This window comes from Rhea pennata, chromosome 4, assembly GCF_028389875.1.
Source record: "Rhea pennata isolate bPtePen1 chromosome 4, bPtePen1.pri, whole genome shotgun sequence".
In the NCBI taxonomy this organism is placed as follows: domain Eukaryota; kingdom Metazoa; phylum Chordata; class Aves; order Rheiformes; family Rheidae; genus Rhea; species Rhea pennata.
Window position 1 is genome coordinate 39651426 of NC_084666.1, and position 17180 is coordinate 39668605.

General features: G+C 39.0%; 1 protein-coding gene across 1 annotated transcript in view; it reads right to left on the bottom strand.

Annotated features, from left to right (window-relative positions):
- Window positions 1-699: 699 nt before the first annotated feature.
- The window catches only part of GALNTL6 (polypeptide N-acetylgalactosaminyltransferase like 6), a 489464-nt gene continuing 472983 nt past the window's right edge, over window positions 700-17180 (bottom strand). The window contains exons 10-12 of the mRNA XM_062574689.1: window positions 13956-14072; window positions 6317-6466; window positions 700-867 (exon numbers count right to left, since the gene is read on the bottom strand). Coding sequence (XP_062430673.1) covers window positions 700-867; window positions 6317-6466; window positions 13956-14072 — 435 coding nt within the window. The remainder of the gene's footprint in view (window positions 868-6316; window positions 6467-13955; window positions 14073-17180) is intronic.

Genomic DNA, 17180 nt, shown 5'->3' on the forward strand with positions numbered 1-17180 from the left:
ATTTTTTTTCCTGACTGAAGAGGAGAAATGGGAGGTCAAAACTCTACAGTTTATGTCATGCTTCACTACAGTGTAATTCTAGACCCTAAGATTTCTACCATTCCTATTTTGGTAATGAATGGAATGTAAAAGGGAGGTATTTAAAATTAATTGCAGCAGTTCTGAGGGTTAAACCCGCTTAACCCAACCTTTTATTAAGAGAATGTCAACAGAGCATATATCTTGTCTGGGGAGTGCTGGACATCATTATTCTTCCACCAGCATGTTTAGTTCTAAAACCTGGGATTTCTTCAGGTTCCTGTAGCAGTCATGCACACCATATACCCATCCCAAATTATAATGTCTGTTCTGAGCTACTCACTACAGCAGGATTTGACCTGAGAAACTCTAGAGTTTTGTTTCACTTTATTAACTTGGAGTACTTTTAAACAGTTTTTAAACAAAGTTTTCCCTCGACCAGCAAGGGAATTTTCAGCCTGAAGTTCTCAGCAGCATCTGGTGAGGCTCTCAGCCAAGTTCTTCAGATACTGTACATCCACAAGGACAGCCTGTTGGCCTTTGCTGTGGCATTTTCTTAATCCTCAGAACAGATTTCCTGGATCTAGGAAATTTAATTCCTGACTCCTTTGACCCAGATGCTGGCAAAAATGTAGTCTACAGTCTGTACGTAACTGGCTTTTTCGTTTTGTTTTTTTTTTTCTAGGAACTGGCTTTGCTGTTAAATTTTTCTAAAACAGTCATGTTAATATGTTCAAACATCCACTGTTGAGTTTCAGATAAAGGATCACATCTGTTCATGAAAATCTTCTTCTCTGCTGGGTTGCAATCGATGCAGCTGTTGCTCACCGGATGGAACAAAGTTTTGTCCTATAGGAATGAGAAAGAAATAGAATTAGGTAGTAAATACCAAGTAATTGGAAGCATTCTCATTTTACAGAACATGGATTAACACAGCATTAGTTGAAATGATTTTGTATTGTCTGTGTGCTAACCTTGTATAATAAACAGATATTATTAAGGAGCTGCAAAGAATGGAATGATTGTTCCTGGATTATTATCCCCCATAAAATTGGCGATTCAAGCAAGTGGGAAGACATATTTTGGTCTTTAGCTAACAACCATATAATGAAAAAACAGAAGATGTCTTCTAACAATCTTTGCATACCATGTTAATTCCCCATTTAAATGTCAGAACCTGCAAAGTGTTTTTTTGTTCTAGTTGTTTGGATTTGATTTTTGACATTTTCTACTGTGTTTCTGAGCAGGAGGATCTGCAACAGTTTGGAAAAGGGATATACATCAACTTGATAGAGATGTTAAAAATGAATATTAACTGATGTGTTTTAATGGACGGTCAGATATAACACTGGCGATCTCAGTTCCCACCTCATAAAATACAGACTTTGTCTATGACCTTGGTAAGACAAGCCACTGAAATGCTCTATTCCACTCATAAGAAATAAATCACAAGACCACTTGGAGACGCCGCGAGGATCAGTATTTATTAAGTTGCTTTATGAAAGGATATTTATTATTATTAGTTTTATTAATTGTATATCACAAAATTGGAATGCATTGTAAATAGTCCAACTGTGAATCTTTGGTGAAGCAGAAACTACACAGATGGACGACTGGTATTTGTGGATTTGATAGTTTCAGTGTATTTAGTTCATGTAGGCAAGTGGCTGAGGGAGACAGATGTGGGAGTGATTAGTGGTTTGAAAGTTTCCAGGGACTATGCAACACATTTACTGTATCTGTTGAAATAACATTTCAGATTACTTTCAGTAAGCACACTCAGGCTTCCCCCCCCAGCCCCGTGACAAACATGCCCTGCCAGTATTTTAACACTAATCCAGGATGCGCTTGCTTGCCCAACCACAGTTCGTGAGAGGGGAAAGAATGCCACTTGCCAAATCATGATTAATTAGAAACTCTGAGAAACAATGGTACAGAAACTCCTCTTTAGCTAAAAATACCCACATTCAGAAAAGAAGCATGAAGACAACTCTAAATATAACTTAATAATCCAACAACACACAGTAGCATTTTAAAAACACTTTTGAAAAAAAAGCTTGGATTTTTTTTCCCTTTTTATCTTGAAAAAGATGAAATTGATTGATTTTGGGAGTGTAAAACACTGGTAATTTATAACAACCCTTTAAAACTTTTTAGTATATGCAACAGCAAGAAATATCAAAAGCATATCATGGTGCTCTGGCCATGGGTGATGGTGTTACCTCTGCCTTCACAAACACTGGTTCTCACCTCCAATATCTGTTCTTCCCCAGGTCAGCAGTTCAAGATATACACAGAAAGGAAAGTCTGAGGGATGCCATCATGGATGGTAAGACGAAACCAAGCCTATGGGCTTTTGGGGGATCAGGAGGGTGCAGGCTTTTGCTTCAAGCTCTGAATTTTGCCTCTTTGTTCTATGAGGTGAGCAGATAGGAGATTTAAACTTGCAAGGACGGGCTAACTGTACCTTGCACAAAGGGCTGTCATGTCCTTAATAGGATGTGATCCAGCAAGAACTTCAAACCATCCAACAAGTGTCATGAAGAAAAGGTATGCAGCCCTTTTGGCATCCAGCTGCCTCTCCCTGACCCTCTGTGAGAGACTGAGGGGCACTGCCCAAATCAGGCGCTTGCAGTGATTGTGCCACAGCTGCCCGCTGTGCGGTGGGGCCTTGGAAGGAAATATCTGCTGCATTTCTTTCTATCACAGATGGGGATGAGGCTCAGCCAGGCTCAAGTATTTTTGCTAATAGGAAGCTGGGGTTGGAACACTAGGAGCTTTAGTATGGTGACTGGTGTAAGAGGAAAGGAAATTGCTCCAGCCTTTCCAAAGAAAGCTGGCGTTCTTTGTTCTCCCAGAAATATCCAGGGGATGGGATTTTTGAATGAAGCACTGTTGGAGCTTTCTTTCAGAAAGCAGAGCTCTTAGGAGACACAAGCGTCTTTTTAGAAGAGGGACAGAATTATCACTCCGGAAAAACTTCTGGATGACTTAGCTATATATAAAGGCATATTAATTTATCATCTCAAGCTTACACTGAGCTAAGGTCAAAGCCTGCCGTTCTCACAGAATTCAGTGGAAGCAGGCTTAGGACTTTGAGCCTGTAGCAGTTGTATGCATGCCAGAGAAGATCTTTCCAAGAGAAATACAGAAATTCCTCTTTATATCAATATTAAAAAGCCACAAGAAATTTTTCAGAGACTTTCATAACATCTGAAAACAGCAAAGTGATTTTTTTCTTCTATGTGAAGGGAATTTGTTATATTATTTGTAGAAGGAGAAACTTCTCCATACGATAATGGGCCTCGACAGTTCAGGGGGTTGGTAATGAGGCACTGAGCCTTTCATTTCTGTTAGGTCACTGCTGTAACTATGGCCAAGGTCAGTAGCAACTGGAAGTCATTATCAGCTAGTGGCTGCAGTAGTTTATCTGAAATTAGTTGGTAGCCCCAGCGCAGTTTCTGCAGGACAGATGCCCATATGATAAAAGCCACTATTACAATGACACGTCTTCGGTTGTCTGAGGAAATAATCTATGAACCTACTGTGTCAAGAGTGAACTTAGTCTTACAGTTTGTCCCTGAAGCTGTCAGGGAGTATGAAGAAACCCGCTGTTCTATGAGCAGACACACTTGCTCTATCTGTATCAGCAAATAGTGTGGCACAATAAAAGCGCATGTGTTGAATGAAACAGCTAGCACTGGCAACCTGATGTCCACAGCTTTGGACTAAGTCTGGTGCTGAGTCTGCATGTTTATTAGCAATGGAAGAAATTATTTTGGTTTAGTTCATTTGAAAAGAATTCAGTTTACATGCTCTGAGACTGCACTCCAATGAGAAACAAAGTGCAGGAAGTGAGGATGAGCTGGAAATTTTTTTCAGAAGAGTCCTTCTCACCCAGAATAAAACATTATTGTATTTTACTTGCCAGTAAAATATTTTAAAAAGTTGTATTTTCCAGTATCAAAATACATGATACAGTGTTTATATATTATAAAAATATGGAACTTTAAAGCAGCGTCTGACTTAAAAATGTATTTGCAACACAAAAATGTATTTGCAACACTTTGTAATCAGTTCATAGGCCTAATTCCATTTTACTAGTAGCTTAAGAATGCAAATGTTCATGATAAGAGACTGATCCATAAAAGAATGAGAAGCTCTCGTCTTCTAGTTTTATAGGAATGTTATGACAGTAGGGTAAAAACTGCTTAATATTAAGTATCTTGTAAGATTACTGACAAACAAAAAAAAATTCATAAAACATCAAGAAAACTATTGGTGAGATGGATATGTGATTAGGATGCTATGGCTTCTATAAATAGGGAAGAAAATAGAGTTGCTGACCTGCCTCTCTCTCTTTTTTTTTTTTTTTTTTCTTTTTTTTTTAATAAAGAGACATTTTTTGCTTAGCCACAGACTGTTACTCTTTATTTAGGGTGCAATTTTAGTGGCATACCATGCTAGAAAGGGCTCTAGTATAGAGGCAGTTAAACCAACCGAAGTATCCTTTTGTTTATATAATTTACTTTTGTTTGGAAAACAGTATAAATCCTGTTGGTAAGATGCTCTCAAAATTAGATGAGGATTGCACTATGAGGATTTTGTTGGCATAGCTGTACCACCAATTATCTCTAATGCAAACTTGCCCTGTATCTGAGGAAATGAAGTAGATGAAACAATCAAAAACTACTTTATGTGTAGGCAAAGCATAACTAACCCTAAAGAAAAAGAAAAGGTATTAATAATTTTATTATTTCAATACACCTTCTTAGTTTGAAGTTTTATAGCCAAACAGTAAGTGCTCATGCAAACTAATCAGGTTGCTGTCAGGCTTATATTACAGTTAGGACTGTGTCAGCACTTCCATCTTAAAAAAAATTTGAGGGGTTTCTTACCAAGACATAATCACTTACCTTGCACTGAGAATTTTTATACGAGCCCGCTAAGCCTACTGGGTAATGAAAAATGAAGCTGTGCAGAGGATTTAATAGAACTCACACTGTGTATTTTTTTCAAATGTCAGTATTTCTTTGGCTGTCTGCTGTGTTCTGTCCACATCAAAGGTGATGAGCCATACAGATGGCAGTGCAAGATCTGCATTTCGTCATATGAATCTGCTACATTAGGCACCAATGAAGTGCTAAAGGTATGAAAGCTCCTTTCTTGCAGCTTGGGTAGGCACAAAGATAAATTGGAAGGGTTCTGAAGCAAGAAAGTATTATTTTGGCATTATAAAGCCAGATATGCAGCAACAGAGCCACGACAATTTATGTCCTATAAATATCTGCCCCACACGTTCTAGCAGTATTACAGGTAATACTTCAGCTTCAAAGGGATTACATTTCTGGAAAATCTTGTAGTGCATCTCCAACTGCAACATAAATACTGTAAAAAGGCACAGGCTAGTAACCAGGCATTGAAAAAAAGTGTCAGGGGCAAAACTACTTTTAATGATTATAAATTAGCTTGCTACCATGTATCATTTAAAACTGTGACTTTGCCACATAAACCTCAGCAGTGCTTTCTAGTTTTAAATGATTTTATGTGACACTTTGTTTGAATGAGCAGTTACTAGCCTATGCCTTTCTACAGTATTTATGTAATACAGAGTTTATTAGTGGAACGGTTAATTGAGAAGACTCACTGGTTAACTTTATTTTTTTTCCCCAATCTTGCTAATTTTACCAGGACTTGTTTGCCCTACATGAGGCTCTGACAGTTTTTGGCTTAACTTCATATTTTCAGTGATTTATAAAAAAGGCTGAAAGTTAGCAGATCAACGTAGTGTAGCGTCTTACTTTAGTGTCTTAGCAGAGTAGTGCTTATCTTTAATTTATAAACTCCCACCTTCTGAGGACTTTCAGCAGTGTTTTTATTGCTGGTTTGGGGGTTTTTTAGAGAGATTTTTCTACCACTTTTAATCTTTAAAATGTAGTAAAATAATAATATTTGACTCATGAGCAGCATTTCTTGCTGCTGTCACATTGGATGAAAATACTTCCAATAGTGCTTCTGTTAAAATGACACACATGGCTTGAAGTGCCAGAATGGTAAAACATCTTTCAGGGAATAGATCCAGCACAGACACCCTCCGTGCTGGATCAGATCCATATTCATCTAACTTTGATCTACATAGCTGGATGTTCAGAAGGAACATTAGAGATTATCACAAAACTAAATTGGAGTAGGACAGAGTGGATTAAAACAAAACTTCTCTAACGAGAAAACACAAACTAAATTGAACATAGGCTCAGGATAGTCTGAATTTCTGGAAATGACTCAGAGTGACTCCAACCTTCCTATAGCTCCAGTGCTGGTTTCCCTTCATCCCGTGACAGTCATACAGTGTGACAGGGCTACTGTGCGAAATGGCATCGAAGCAGAACTTCCTGGTGTGAAGCGGTTCCCCAGGGCGGATGTCCTCTCTCCAGCCGAAGGTGAAGAGCTAGGAAAACAATCAGGCGAGATAATTGTATATTAGTAATAACAAACATTTACAGACATACACATAGCTTGATGCGTGTTGCCCTACTCTGTACATCATAGCTGTTGATTAAATGAGATATTACATGTACATGATTCGGTGATTCCAACTGCCTTAATTAAAGAAATGCATCACTGGTAATGTGGAATATATGCCAAGAAGGTACAATCATCAGTTTATGGCAGGGAAAAAAAATCTCTGGTGACACAGGAAGAGGAGAGGGAATATGCTGTAGAATTAAAACCTTAAATTACCACAGTTAAAGAAGCATTCACATATCCTAGAATTCTGACTACCTGGCATCCAAAAAGCCTCCGTCTTAGCCTCATGCTAGTGACATTCCTCCAACTTTCATTTGGGTCTCAAGAAATTACCTAGAGAGAGCTTTCCAGGACAGCATTTTTTCCATGTTTAATCAACAGCTTCCTCTGTTATATGGCACACTATTAGCATGCCCTCTTTCTGCTCTCTCTTTTCCAAAATGACACACACTAAATGATCATAATCTTTTTATTGTGAAGCCTGTGATCTACATGCAGCTTGTTAAAGCCCCTTTTCTTCCTGGAGGCTTCCAGTTAATAGAAGAATCCTTCTCAATCAGACACCAGCTGTCTGAAATTATGCTGTGACACCGTAGTCTTTCAATCGTAAGATGAAAATGACAGGTCTGACAGCACCAAACTTAAAGATGCAGCATGTATTTTCCTTTCCTATCGACCAATCAGTGCAGAAAACAGGTTGCAGCTTATAAATTGCTACCTAGAAGCTCTGCTGAGAGCTGTGAGGGTTTTTCTTTTTTTTCTTTCTTTGTGTCAGTGCTATTCTTTGGCTTTCTGAGTGACTTTTGATTTTGCTCTGTACAAACTGAAGCATAACATCAAGGGAGCCAAGCTCTCTTTAAATGAGCAAACTGGAAACTGTTTAGCTATGACAGGTCATGTGGAACTCCATGCAAGCTCATTATCCCGAAAAGAAGCTCCACACACTGTGTTTCGACTGCGTCCAGCACCTCAGCTATCTCACTGAAAGGTAGCTTTGTGTTTATATATTACCCTGCTCTCAGCAATGTGCACATTTCCTGATAGAGCCAATATATACAAATCCAAAATAAAACTGTTGAGCTCAATGTGATGTGGGTCTGATTCTGAGTACTTCTGTTATGGCTCTCAGATTTTAACCCTTTCGTTCTGATAGCTGTCTTCTTTTTGTGATCTTCCTAAAATATAGATAAAATATAAAATAAAATAAAATATATCTCTTAAAATGATGCATCCTCAGTACTGTACCACCCTTCAAATGCAGCATTTGAGAAAGATCACTGTTTCTCTTGGCCTGCAGGTATAGCATATATAAATATATGTACAAACATTTGTCTTTTGTGTTGTGTCTCATCATAAACTCTTGCACACTCTGTTAGCTGCTGTCATTCCCTATTTACTTCTATATAATAGGTTTTCTAGGCTGCATTTTCCTGGTCCACCCCTATGTCCTGCTTATTCCTTCTTCCCTCCAGAAGGCATTTTACACTCATCTGCAGTAAAAGGCAGTGGACAGCTTTAACTTCATTTTCAAACCAATTCCTGATTTTTAAAAGGCTAAGTCTTCCTCCACTTTTCTTTGTGCTTCACAGAAGCAGCATCATGGACTCTCTGCAAAGATACTTTATGATATCACAAGTAAAGTGAAAAGTAAGATTTGATACATCAAAAAGCAGCAATGCTGTTTCTTTAGAAAAAGAAAAGCCAAGATGATTTCCCTTTCAGGGAAGGAATAGGAAAAGCCATTTCCTTTCTCTTACCCTTTGCTATTCTGCACATCAAGTAATAAACCTAGGGCTCAAAATAGTGAACAACAAATATCTGGAGAAATCTGGGTATCTGAACTTTCTAGTGGTGTGGTTCTATGATGTTCTCACTCTCATGCCTACTTTGCAAGAGAGAGATCCTCTTGTGGGACACTTTCTAGTCCTTCCCAGGGTATCTCTCTAAATCCTTCACTCTGTGCATGACTGGTGAGCTGAGGGGCCATTCTTGCTGCTCACTGGACCTTGGCTCGAGGACTACCACTGCACTGAATCCATCAGTACACCTAAAAGAGCTCAACTTTTAAACCAGATCATAATGATCCAGTGTGTCCCTCCGCTGTTTCCACTCCTGCATGTTTTTTCTCGACCACTAGGGCTGTGTTCTGTGAAAGAAACCTGACTTGATAACAGATAAGATTTTTTATTCCTTTCCATAGGAAAACAGAGAAGAGGAGTCTGTCTAACTAGATCTCAGTCTTCAGACTAGCACAGATTTTTCTTCCTCCTTCTTAACCTGCTGTTTTGTAAAACAGTATCTTGTTTTTAAAGCAACAAGTTCGTCTTCTCTCTGGGTCAAAGTTAATCTTACTGGGACAAAAACTCAGTTTTAAGACTAAGGAGAAGAGAAAATAAAAGATTGGGGAAAGGGTGATACTCCTCTACACCCCAACTAATATTAAAATCTTAGAGACAAACTTCAAAGGCCTTATGGTCCTTCCAATCTCATCATTCTGTGACAGCCTCCGTTAGACAATAAATTCTGCCTAGTTTACCACTAAATCTGACCAATAAGATAATCATCTTTCCCCTGTATAACTTGTAGCAATATTAGATGTTATTAGTTGTAGTCCTAAGCACATAATGCTCCACTTTGTCACCTGCCTCTCACTTCATATGTTTTCACTCCTTTGAGCAAAAGCTGTAAGGAGCCTCCCGACTCTGATTTTACGAGACTGAGAAAAGGATGAACCCCTGTGCACTCCTTCATTCACTGCTGTCTGTTCGTTGATTTGAAACGATGCTGCACATAAGTTTCCAAACACATTAAAAAAATAGCAGGCTATTTCTTTCACTTGTAATCTCCAGGGCTGCTATTCACTCTGCTCAGCTGAGTCCAAGACTCTATCTTTCTTGCTCAACAGACACTCACTCCTCCACCTCCATCTTCTCTAATATCACAGCGCGGAGCCACAAGGCCTCATCCTCTGCATTTGCAACCAAGCAACCCCTTGACCTTCATGTTTTAGCTTTTGATGAAGCCTAGCCTTGTCCCACACAAACTTGGAGAAATATAGCTTTCCAGCTGCCTCATTTTTTAAAAAGAGCTTAATTTGCAACTGGCACTGGGCCTGAAAAATGATTACTTGAAACAGCTATTGGTTTGGAACTGTCTATAGGACAAAGACCTTTTTGATACCATTAATACTTTCCAGCTTGACAACATTGTTCAGTTACTAGCTATCCGGCTGGGATTTGTCAGCTAGTGTTGTGCTTAGTCTACAGCATTAGATTTAAGCAGACAATATATGCCCTGTACTAAGAGGAAAAACACATTTCACAACTAGACTCTGGCTTGAATTATATTTCCAAGTAAAGAAGAAGAGCTGGCCAGGTTGCATGGTTACTTGCTGGGCTGCGTTAGAGATGATACATGTCCACTTACTCCCTGATCAAGTTGAGGGACTTGAGAGGACAATGTAGAAGCCTGTCATTTTACTTTGCTGCTGTTTGAACAGTGCAGCAGAGCCTTAGCTTTCTCTAGAGTCAGAATTTAGCCCTTGCAAGACAGACTTGGAAAGAAGATTGAGCTGTGATATCTTCCTGCCCCCCACCCCATTTTTTTTTCTCTTACTTTTAATTGTGGGAAAGTTTCCAGAAGCCACACCAATATTCATCCTCAGTTCTTCTCCTGTTCATCAGAAATTGCAAAACCGGCTCAGCAACCTTTTGTCTGCTTTAAAAGTATGTGCTTTTAAAATCTTTGGGTGGAAGGTTGTCTTCAATCTGCAGCAGGCTGCTAAGCTGCACTATCCAGCTCAGCTACTTAGAGTTTCAGCATTTATTTTCTGCCCTAGTAACATGACACAATAAAGTGGTACAAAGGATTGTATTGCTGTCTAGTGCTCGGGTCAGCACTAACACCTGCTACACTGTTTATATCCAGCCACTATATCTTCCCACAGAATTCCCTGTAAGTTTTTTAGTGGAAGTCACAAGACCAGCTTAATGTCAATCCACACAATTTATAAAATAATACTAAAATGCTCAAGAATTTCACTAACTGTGCTATTTTCTACCAGCATAAACAGAAATTAACTAAGCAACAAATTCAAGAAGATACAAGCGATAAAGAGGAGCTATCTGAGGGTCAAGTATTTTGCAGTTCTTCTCAAGCATACTTTAACAAAGATAATTTTCATGGTTTACTGTGGTGCAAGTAGAAGATCACATACTTTTTCCTTGGAAGATATTTCATTAGACTGTGGTTCTACAGCATACTGCAGGTAATGCTCCTGTCCTGGCACCCTTTGGGATTGAGTAAGGAGAGCTAGCATAACTTTTATCAAAATACATCAGCCTAAACCACATTTATTAACTGTGATCAACTGTCACCAGCATACAGGCAGATTTTGCTTTCCAGGTTGGAACTTAAGGTTTTGGCCCATGGGTTCAGTAGCTACAGGACATGGCGGTGCCCTGCTATGGCCGGAGCTTGGAAAAACAAGATCCCAGCACAGCACATACTGGGGACCTAGTGAAACTTCAGAGAGAAAAGGATGCTATCTTGTTCCTTGAAAAAAATAACCAACAACCCCAAAACCCGCAATGAAAATGTTTCGACCTTCTGATAGTAAACATTTTCTGAACTTCTTTTCTACAGGAAAACTAAAAATTCTCCTCGGGATGAAATATTTTCACGTTTTTCACATACTGTAATTTTCTATGGAATAGAAATTCCGAGTTTCAGCTAGACCTAACAACTAGTTTGTTTCATCTTTGAGTTTCTGAGATTCTGTAATTCTTCCCTTTTGTCTCCACTGGCATCTTTAAAATTCCTACCCTGCCCAAACTCACCATTCAAATCTATCAGCCAGATGAACGTATCTCATATCAGGACTCTCAACACGTAAGTAAATTAATTTCCATTCTGTCTCTAAACTAATCCAGAAACCAAAAGTATATTAAAACTACTAAGACGATGCAAGTTAAGTTGCTCAGCAGTGCAGTGATGGACATTGTATCAGATCCTTATACAAAGTCATCTTGCCTCTAAAACTTTTATTCTGTAGGTTTGGAAAATAAAGTTCCCCCCTTTTTTTTGGAGAAAATGAAATAATATTAGGCTAACCTGGGTTTCTTTTAAAGATTCTTCAGTATTTCTCACGTGGTTTCAAGAATTTACATGGACAGGTGGATAATAATAACTCTGTTCCTATCAGTGGAAAGAATAATTTTCGAATGCAGTGTAAGCTCTGGTGACAAAAATACCAAAACAGAATCAAACTCCATTTCATTTTAGCAAAACAAAACTGTTTGGAGGGTTAAGTACTGTGAAGTACGTATGCATGGGGATTTTTAAAACAATTAATTTTCTCCCACCTCTTTCGTAAGTTGAAAAGCTCCGGTTTTTCTAGTTCTCACGACTGAAAAGCTCCCGGAGCTGCCAACTCACTAACCTGCCTTTGCCGCCCGCGTGCCCTCAGCTTGTGCGGAGCTGCCCTCTGCCGCGTGTTCTCCCAACTACACGCTTGAAACAGCGACTCTACTGCAGAGCAGAGAAACGGGTACAGCAGTGGGCAAGCAGCTGTGCGAGCCTGCGAGGCCCCCAGCACCCCCGTCCCTCTGCAGCAGCCCAGGCAAGGCACCGAGCTGTTCAGTAAATTGAATTAAGTGGCTTGGCCTGGGTTCTGGCAGTCGTTTCCCAGTGCAAGGGTACTGCTCTGTTCAGAGAAGTGTTCCCTTGCAGGGTTTTGAACAATCTTCTGCGGCGGGAACGTACGTGCCGTTCCACGTCAGCTAGGCAGAAATAATTCATGTCGTCTGTGAAGCCCAGCTCAAGCAGTTTAGAAAGCATCGGAGCGCTGATTCTCCTCGCTGAGGAGCTGCTTGGTTAAGCTGCCTTTAACCCTTTTTGTCATTCGTATAGAACGAGACCTTTGCATCGAATCTTTTTCCAAACATTAATATACTGGAATACACTAAACCACAGATTCCTTCCTAAAATGCCCCTCCCTTTTTACCCCTTCCCCTTCCTCATAAGAACTTATTTCTTCAATGGATATTTTGAGCCTCCTTTTTTCTCTTTGTTTTCCCTCCTAAAAATTTTCTTCTTTCTTCTTTCATCCTAATTTCTTGCCTCCTTTCTCTTTCCTCATCTCTGTCATTCTCAGGATTCCCTCCTTTATGATGAGAGTTTGCATCTCTTTGGGTTTGTAGATTTTTAAAGCCAGAGACACCACTGTGATGACCAAGTCTGGACCATATGACTTCCTTGAATTAATTGCTTGAATTACCGGATATCTTTCATAAACAAAACTTGATTATGTTGATCTAATCTCAGCATCCTGTCCTGTGTTGTACCTTAGTTAGCTATATGAAGAAGCTTTCTTTGAGCAACTTTCTTTTTCCTGTGGAGGCACTAATCTAAAGTGTGACCACCCGTTAGCTTCTTAGTGTCATTCACTTGCACACCTCCCCCTGCATTTCCCAGTATCCTCAGAGAATGGTTTCCTGACCTTAACCCTTCAAATATCCCTCAGCACTCCTGTCTCCTTAGCTTTAAAGCTCTTTATGTGCCATGCATGACAGGTTGATTTTTCTCCTCAGCATTGTGAATTTCTTCCAATCTGGAGTCTTGCCCTGTGCAAGGCACATTCACCAAGACGGCTAATAAACGGTTAGGTTGGGCTTTTTCCTCGTGCACGTCTTTGCCACATGTTGGTCAGACCCACAGCCTGGGAGTCACAGTCTCTTTCCTACGGCATTCACAACCACGGTGAGTACAAACCAGAGCTCTTTCCTTCCATATTCCTGAGAGCTAACAGTTTTCTAACAAATTGACTTAGGTAAAAGCTTTGTTTGAGCCTTTATCATCCCTTGTCTTGGTGAAATCCTTTCCTTCTGGCTTTCACCTTGTTTATCTCACTTGTATTTATCCTGCATATGCATTAAAATACAACCACTCGGATCATCCTTCTCACCTGTTGATTTCAGTCCTTTATCAGGCCTCTATTTTTGAGCCCTCATAGTCACTTATGAACTTATTGAAATGAAAGGATAAAAGGAGACAACTATTAAGAGCTTTACATGCATAGGTAGTATTTTTAAAATACTTTTGGGAATAACAGAACTGAAAACAATATGTTTTCATAACAAAGTAGGGGAAAATGGGGCACCCAAAACTTCTCTGAGTTTCACAATTCCTTTTGGAAATTAAAGAGAGTATACAGCATAGGCAACAGCTGGAATTTCTGAGGTTATGTTACAGATTACTTTGCAAAAGCTATTAAGGTCAGCAGTAGTTCAAAAATAACTTCTACATCTTGTTAGCCTTAAGAAAAAGAGGAAATCTCAGGGAAGGGTTCAGAAATTTGAAAAGAGAAGCAACAATTTTACACCGCTTTTCTCTTTTCATTGTTAAAATACCTGTTCATGTGACCATGTCCGTTCTGAGCCATCCTTCACACAAATGTCTAGCCTCAGCTCAGTCCCTGTGGCTCCATGTTTACTGTCCACACAGAGATTGGCTGCCACGTTTCGAATCTGCAAAACCAAGCAGCAACATTTCACATTAAACCAAGCTGCAGAATACAGCTTCTGACATTAAGGAGTTAGGAATTTAGCTTTCTCTTATTTCAGTCAAAAATTGAAGGGCTTGAGACTCACCATAAGTTATATAAACCTGGTGGGACTTTTTACGTGGCAGAGAGCCACGTCCTCGAGTGAGCTATTCTTTTTTTTTTTTTGAACCAGCTTTAAAAGCAGCAAAGTTTGAAATATTCTGCTTAATGAACAGCATTTAGCTCCATAAGAAATACTTTCACTCAAAGAAACTAAGAGAAAAAAAGTCTGAAAAGTTCAAGACTTTGACTGCTTTTCTTTTCCTATCAGAGTGAGTGAGATCAAGTGTATTAAGAGGAAATGATTTCTGTTTGAGTTTCTCTCAGACTTGAGAGCAGTATTCATCGCAAGGCAGGCACACCCTTTTCTAATGCTTGTTTCTGTTTTAACGTGATAATGCTGTTGCAGATAAGGTCACAGACCGACGTTTCATGTGCAGAAAATTAAAAAGTTCGTAACAAGTTTGTGGCGAAACCCTGCTCACCCACGGAGGTTCTGTACGCAGCCCGTATGCCTTCCGAGCAGTCTGCACGGGAGCTCATTCTTAACAGGGAAATCACGTTTTTGAGACGGAAGCAACTGAGTAATAATTAATCGGTGACTATCAGTCTTGCCATTTATGTACCATGACTGCACACACTGCTGTGTATATCTTTTTGGAAGAATGGATTGAAAACGAGCGGTGTGGCGAGTGCTAGTGAAAAGAGGAGAACGCCAAATTTATTTTGCCATTACATGAGTCTCCTTGAATAACTTAAGTGGGCTGTTTAAAAACCCTTTAGACATCTGTAGAATGAAGAGGATTCCTTAAAAAAACCTTTCTCGGTCAGTGAGATGCACAGAAACTAAGTAATTAAAGCATAAGTATATGCATGGAGATGTGCACAAATTCTATACGTATAATACGTATAATATAGGTGAACATTTTGACATTCTGGCAACTATTTTGATCTTTATTTAAACAACAAAAAAAAGGCCAAATGCTGAATGGAGCTACAGTCCAAGCAACATTCGTTTTGTCATGGAAACTTTTCTAGAAGTCACCATGGTTGCCAAATAAGACAAATGTAAACACTGCCACACTTAAACACTGTATACCTCACAAAAAACAAAGAATGAAAGATTTCTCAGTACAGCACAAAACATTGCGAAGAGGGACAATCCTCATGTTTGTCAAACACATGGGAGAGCTACTGTGCTCTTTTTTTTTGAAGCTGGAGGATTTCAATCAAGTCTATACATCATGCTCTAGGAAAGATTTTGACAGATGGAAGAGCAACAGGAACTGGATAAAATTAAAAAAAATATATTACCTCCAGGAAAGGTGTTAGGAAGTGTGCTTTTTTAGCCTGGAGAAGAGCAGATTGAGCAAATGGTGTGATTACCAGTTTGAGCAATTGCCTCCTAGAACCCTTGAGCCTTCAGCACAGCTCAGAGGAGTGTTATTCTAAAACACGGACAAGGACAGTTCTAGTGTGCTTTTTTCTTATTTTGATGCAATAAAAATACTATAGATGAAGTCAAACACTAGCATTTCTTACACAGAAGCAGATGCAGAAACCCAGCACTGAGCCCCACAGTACAAGGAGTCATGATAACTGAAAAAGGGATAAAAAGGTAATCAGTTCTCAACAGCCCTGCTTTCATTTCTATATCATCCTGCAAAAAAGACAGGAAATATGAAGGAAACAGATTTTAATTTTGTATTTTTGAAGTCTTTAAAATCTACTTCAAGTACCATTCATTTAAGAGCGTTCAATCCCTTCTCAATGCACTTAGATTTACATGTATAAATAAAGATTACTAACCTAATGCTACTTCATTATCAATCTCTTCACTTCTGTTCTCAAAGTATATGGACTAGCTAAAACAGAGATGCTTATAATTACTATTAATATTTGGGATATATTTATGTGGCCTGTAATTGTAAAATGACAGTAAATACACTACACTTCCACTGAATGCTTTATGGCTTTAAGGGGCTTTTAAAATTTTGTCTAGATGGCTTTGTCTATCCTATTTTCATTCATTTGGGCTATGCAGTAAATTTATCCTATGGACTCTGGAAAAGATTTTAACTGAAGTTATGCTTAATTTCTTCATTGCTGAAATCTGTCTCCTGTGCTCTTTATTTCCTCTGCTCTTCTCTCTGCTCCTGAAAGGTTTCCTCAAGTTCATTTTTCTCTGATTTGTTGCAGCTTACATGTTAATTCATCCTTTTTTCTTTTTTTTTCTTTATTTTTCATTTCAGCTGCAGCGGGGTTGTGGATTTTGTGGGTTTTGTTTTTTTCTCTTTTTTTTTTTTCATTTTCTGTAATACAGGCATTTCAGTCAAGTCTGTGCTTTTGTTCTCTGGCATTTCTGTGTAGCCTTGGCAGTCACTAGAAATTGAACTGAGCCATCAAGCTGTTGCCAGAACCACAGGAAACATTCTGCTGAACACCAGCACCATATTGCCTCTGTATTTCCTAAGATCCTTTCATATAAGAAGGAAGAAAAGCAGAAGCACAGCAAAGAGAGCATTTATTTTGGTTTATGCATTCATGTATTTGGATTTCCTTGTCTCCAGCCACATGGCACAATGGATTTCTATTTTTTAGGTTATGAATTACAGCTAGCAAAGAAAAAGCTAGGAAAAAAAAAAAAGAGCTGCTACACACAAAGCTTGTTTGTTCAAACTGAAATGCTATCATGTGTACAAACAGGTAAGTGTGTGGGAAAAGCATGTTTTTGAGGAGTTTGTGTTGACTAACCAGGATGACTAAAAGTGATCTGAAAGGCTGTTTTAGAACTAAACACAGCCTGAAAACAGCATGGGACACTCTCTGTATGCATGTCATTTTGTATATTCAGTTCCTGAAATGCCATCCTAATGCACCTTGGGACACAAATATGGGCCCTATAATTGCTATGGAGAGCTGATGAGGCATAAAAGCATAGATAACACAGACTCTAGGTTTATTTTCTCCCTCTTCTGTACTGGGGATGTTAGAGAAGGGCATTTAGGCTCTTTTCAGTGCTGCACCTATA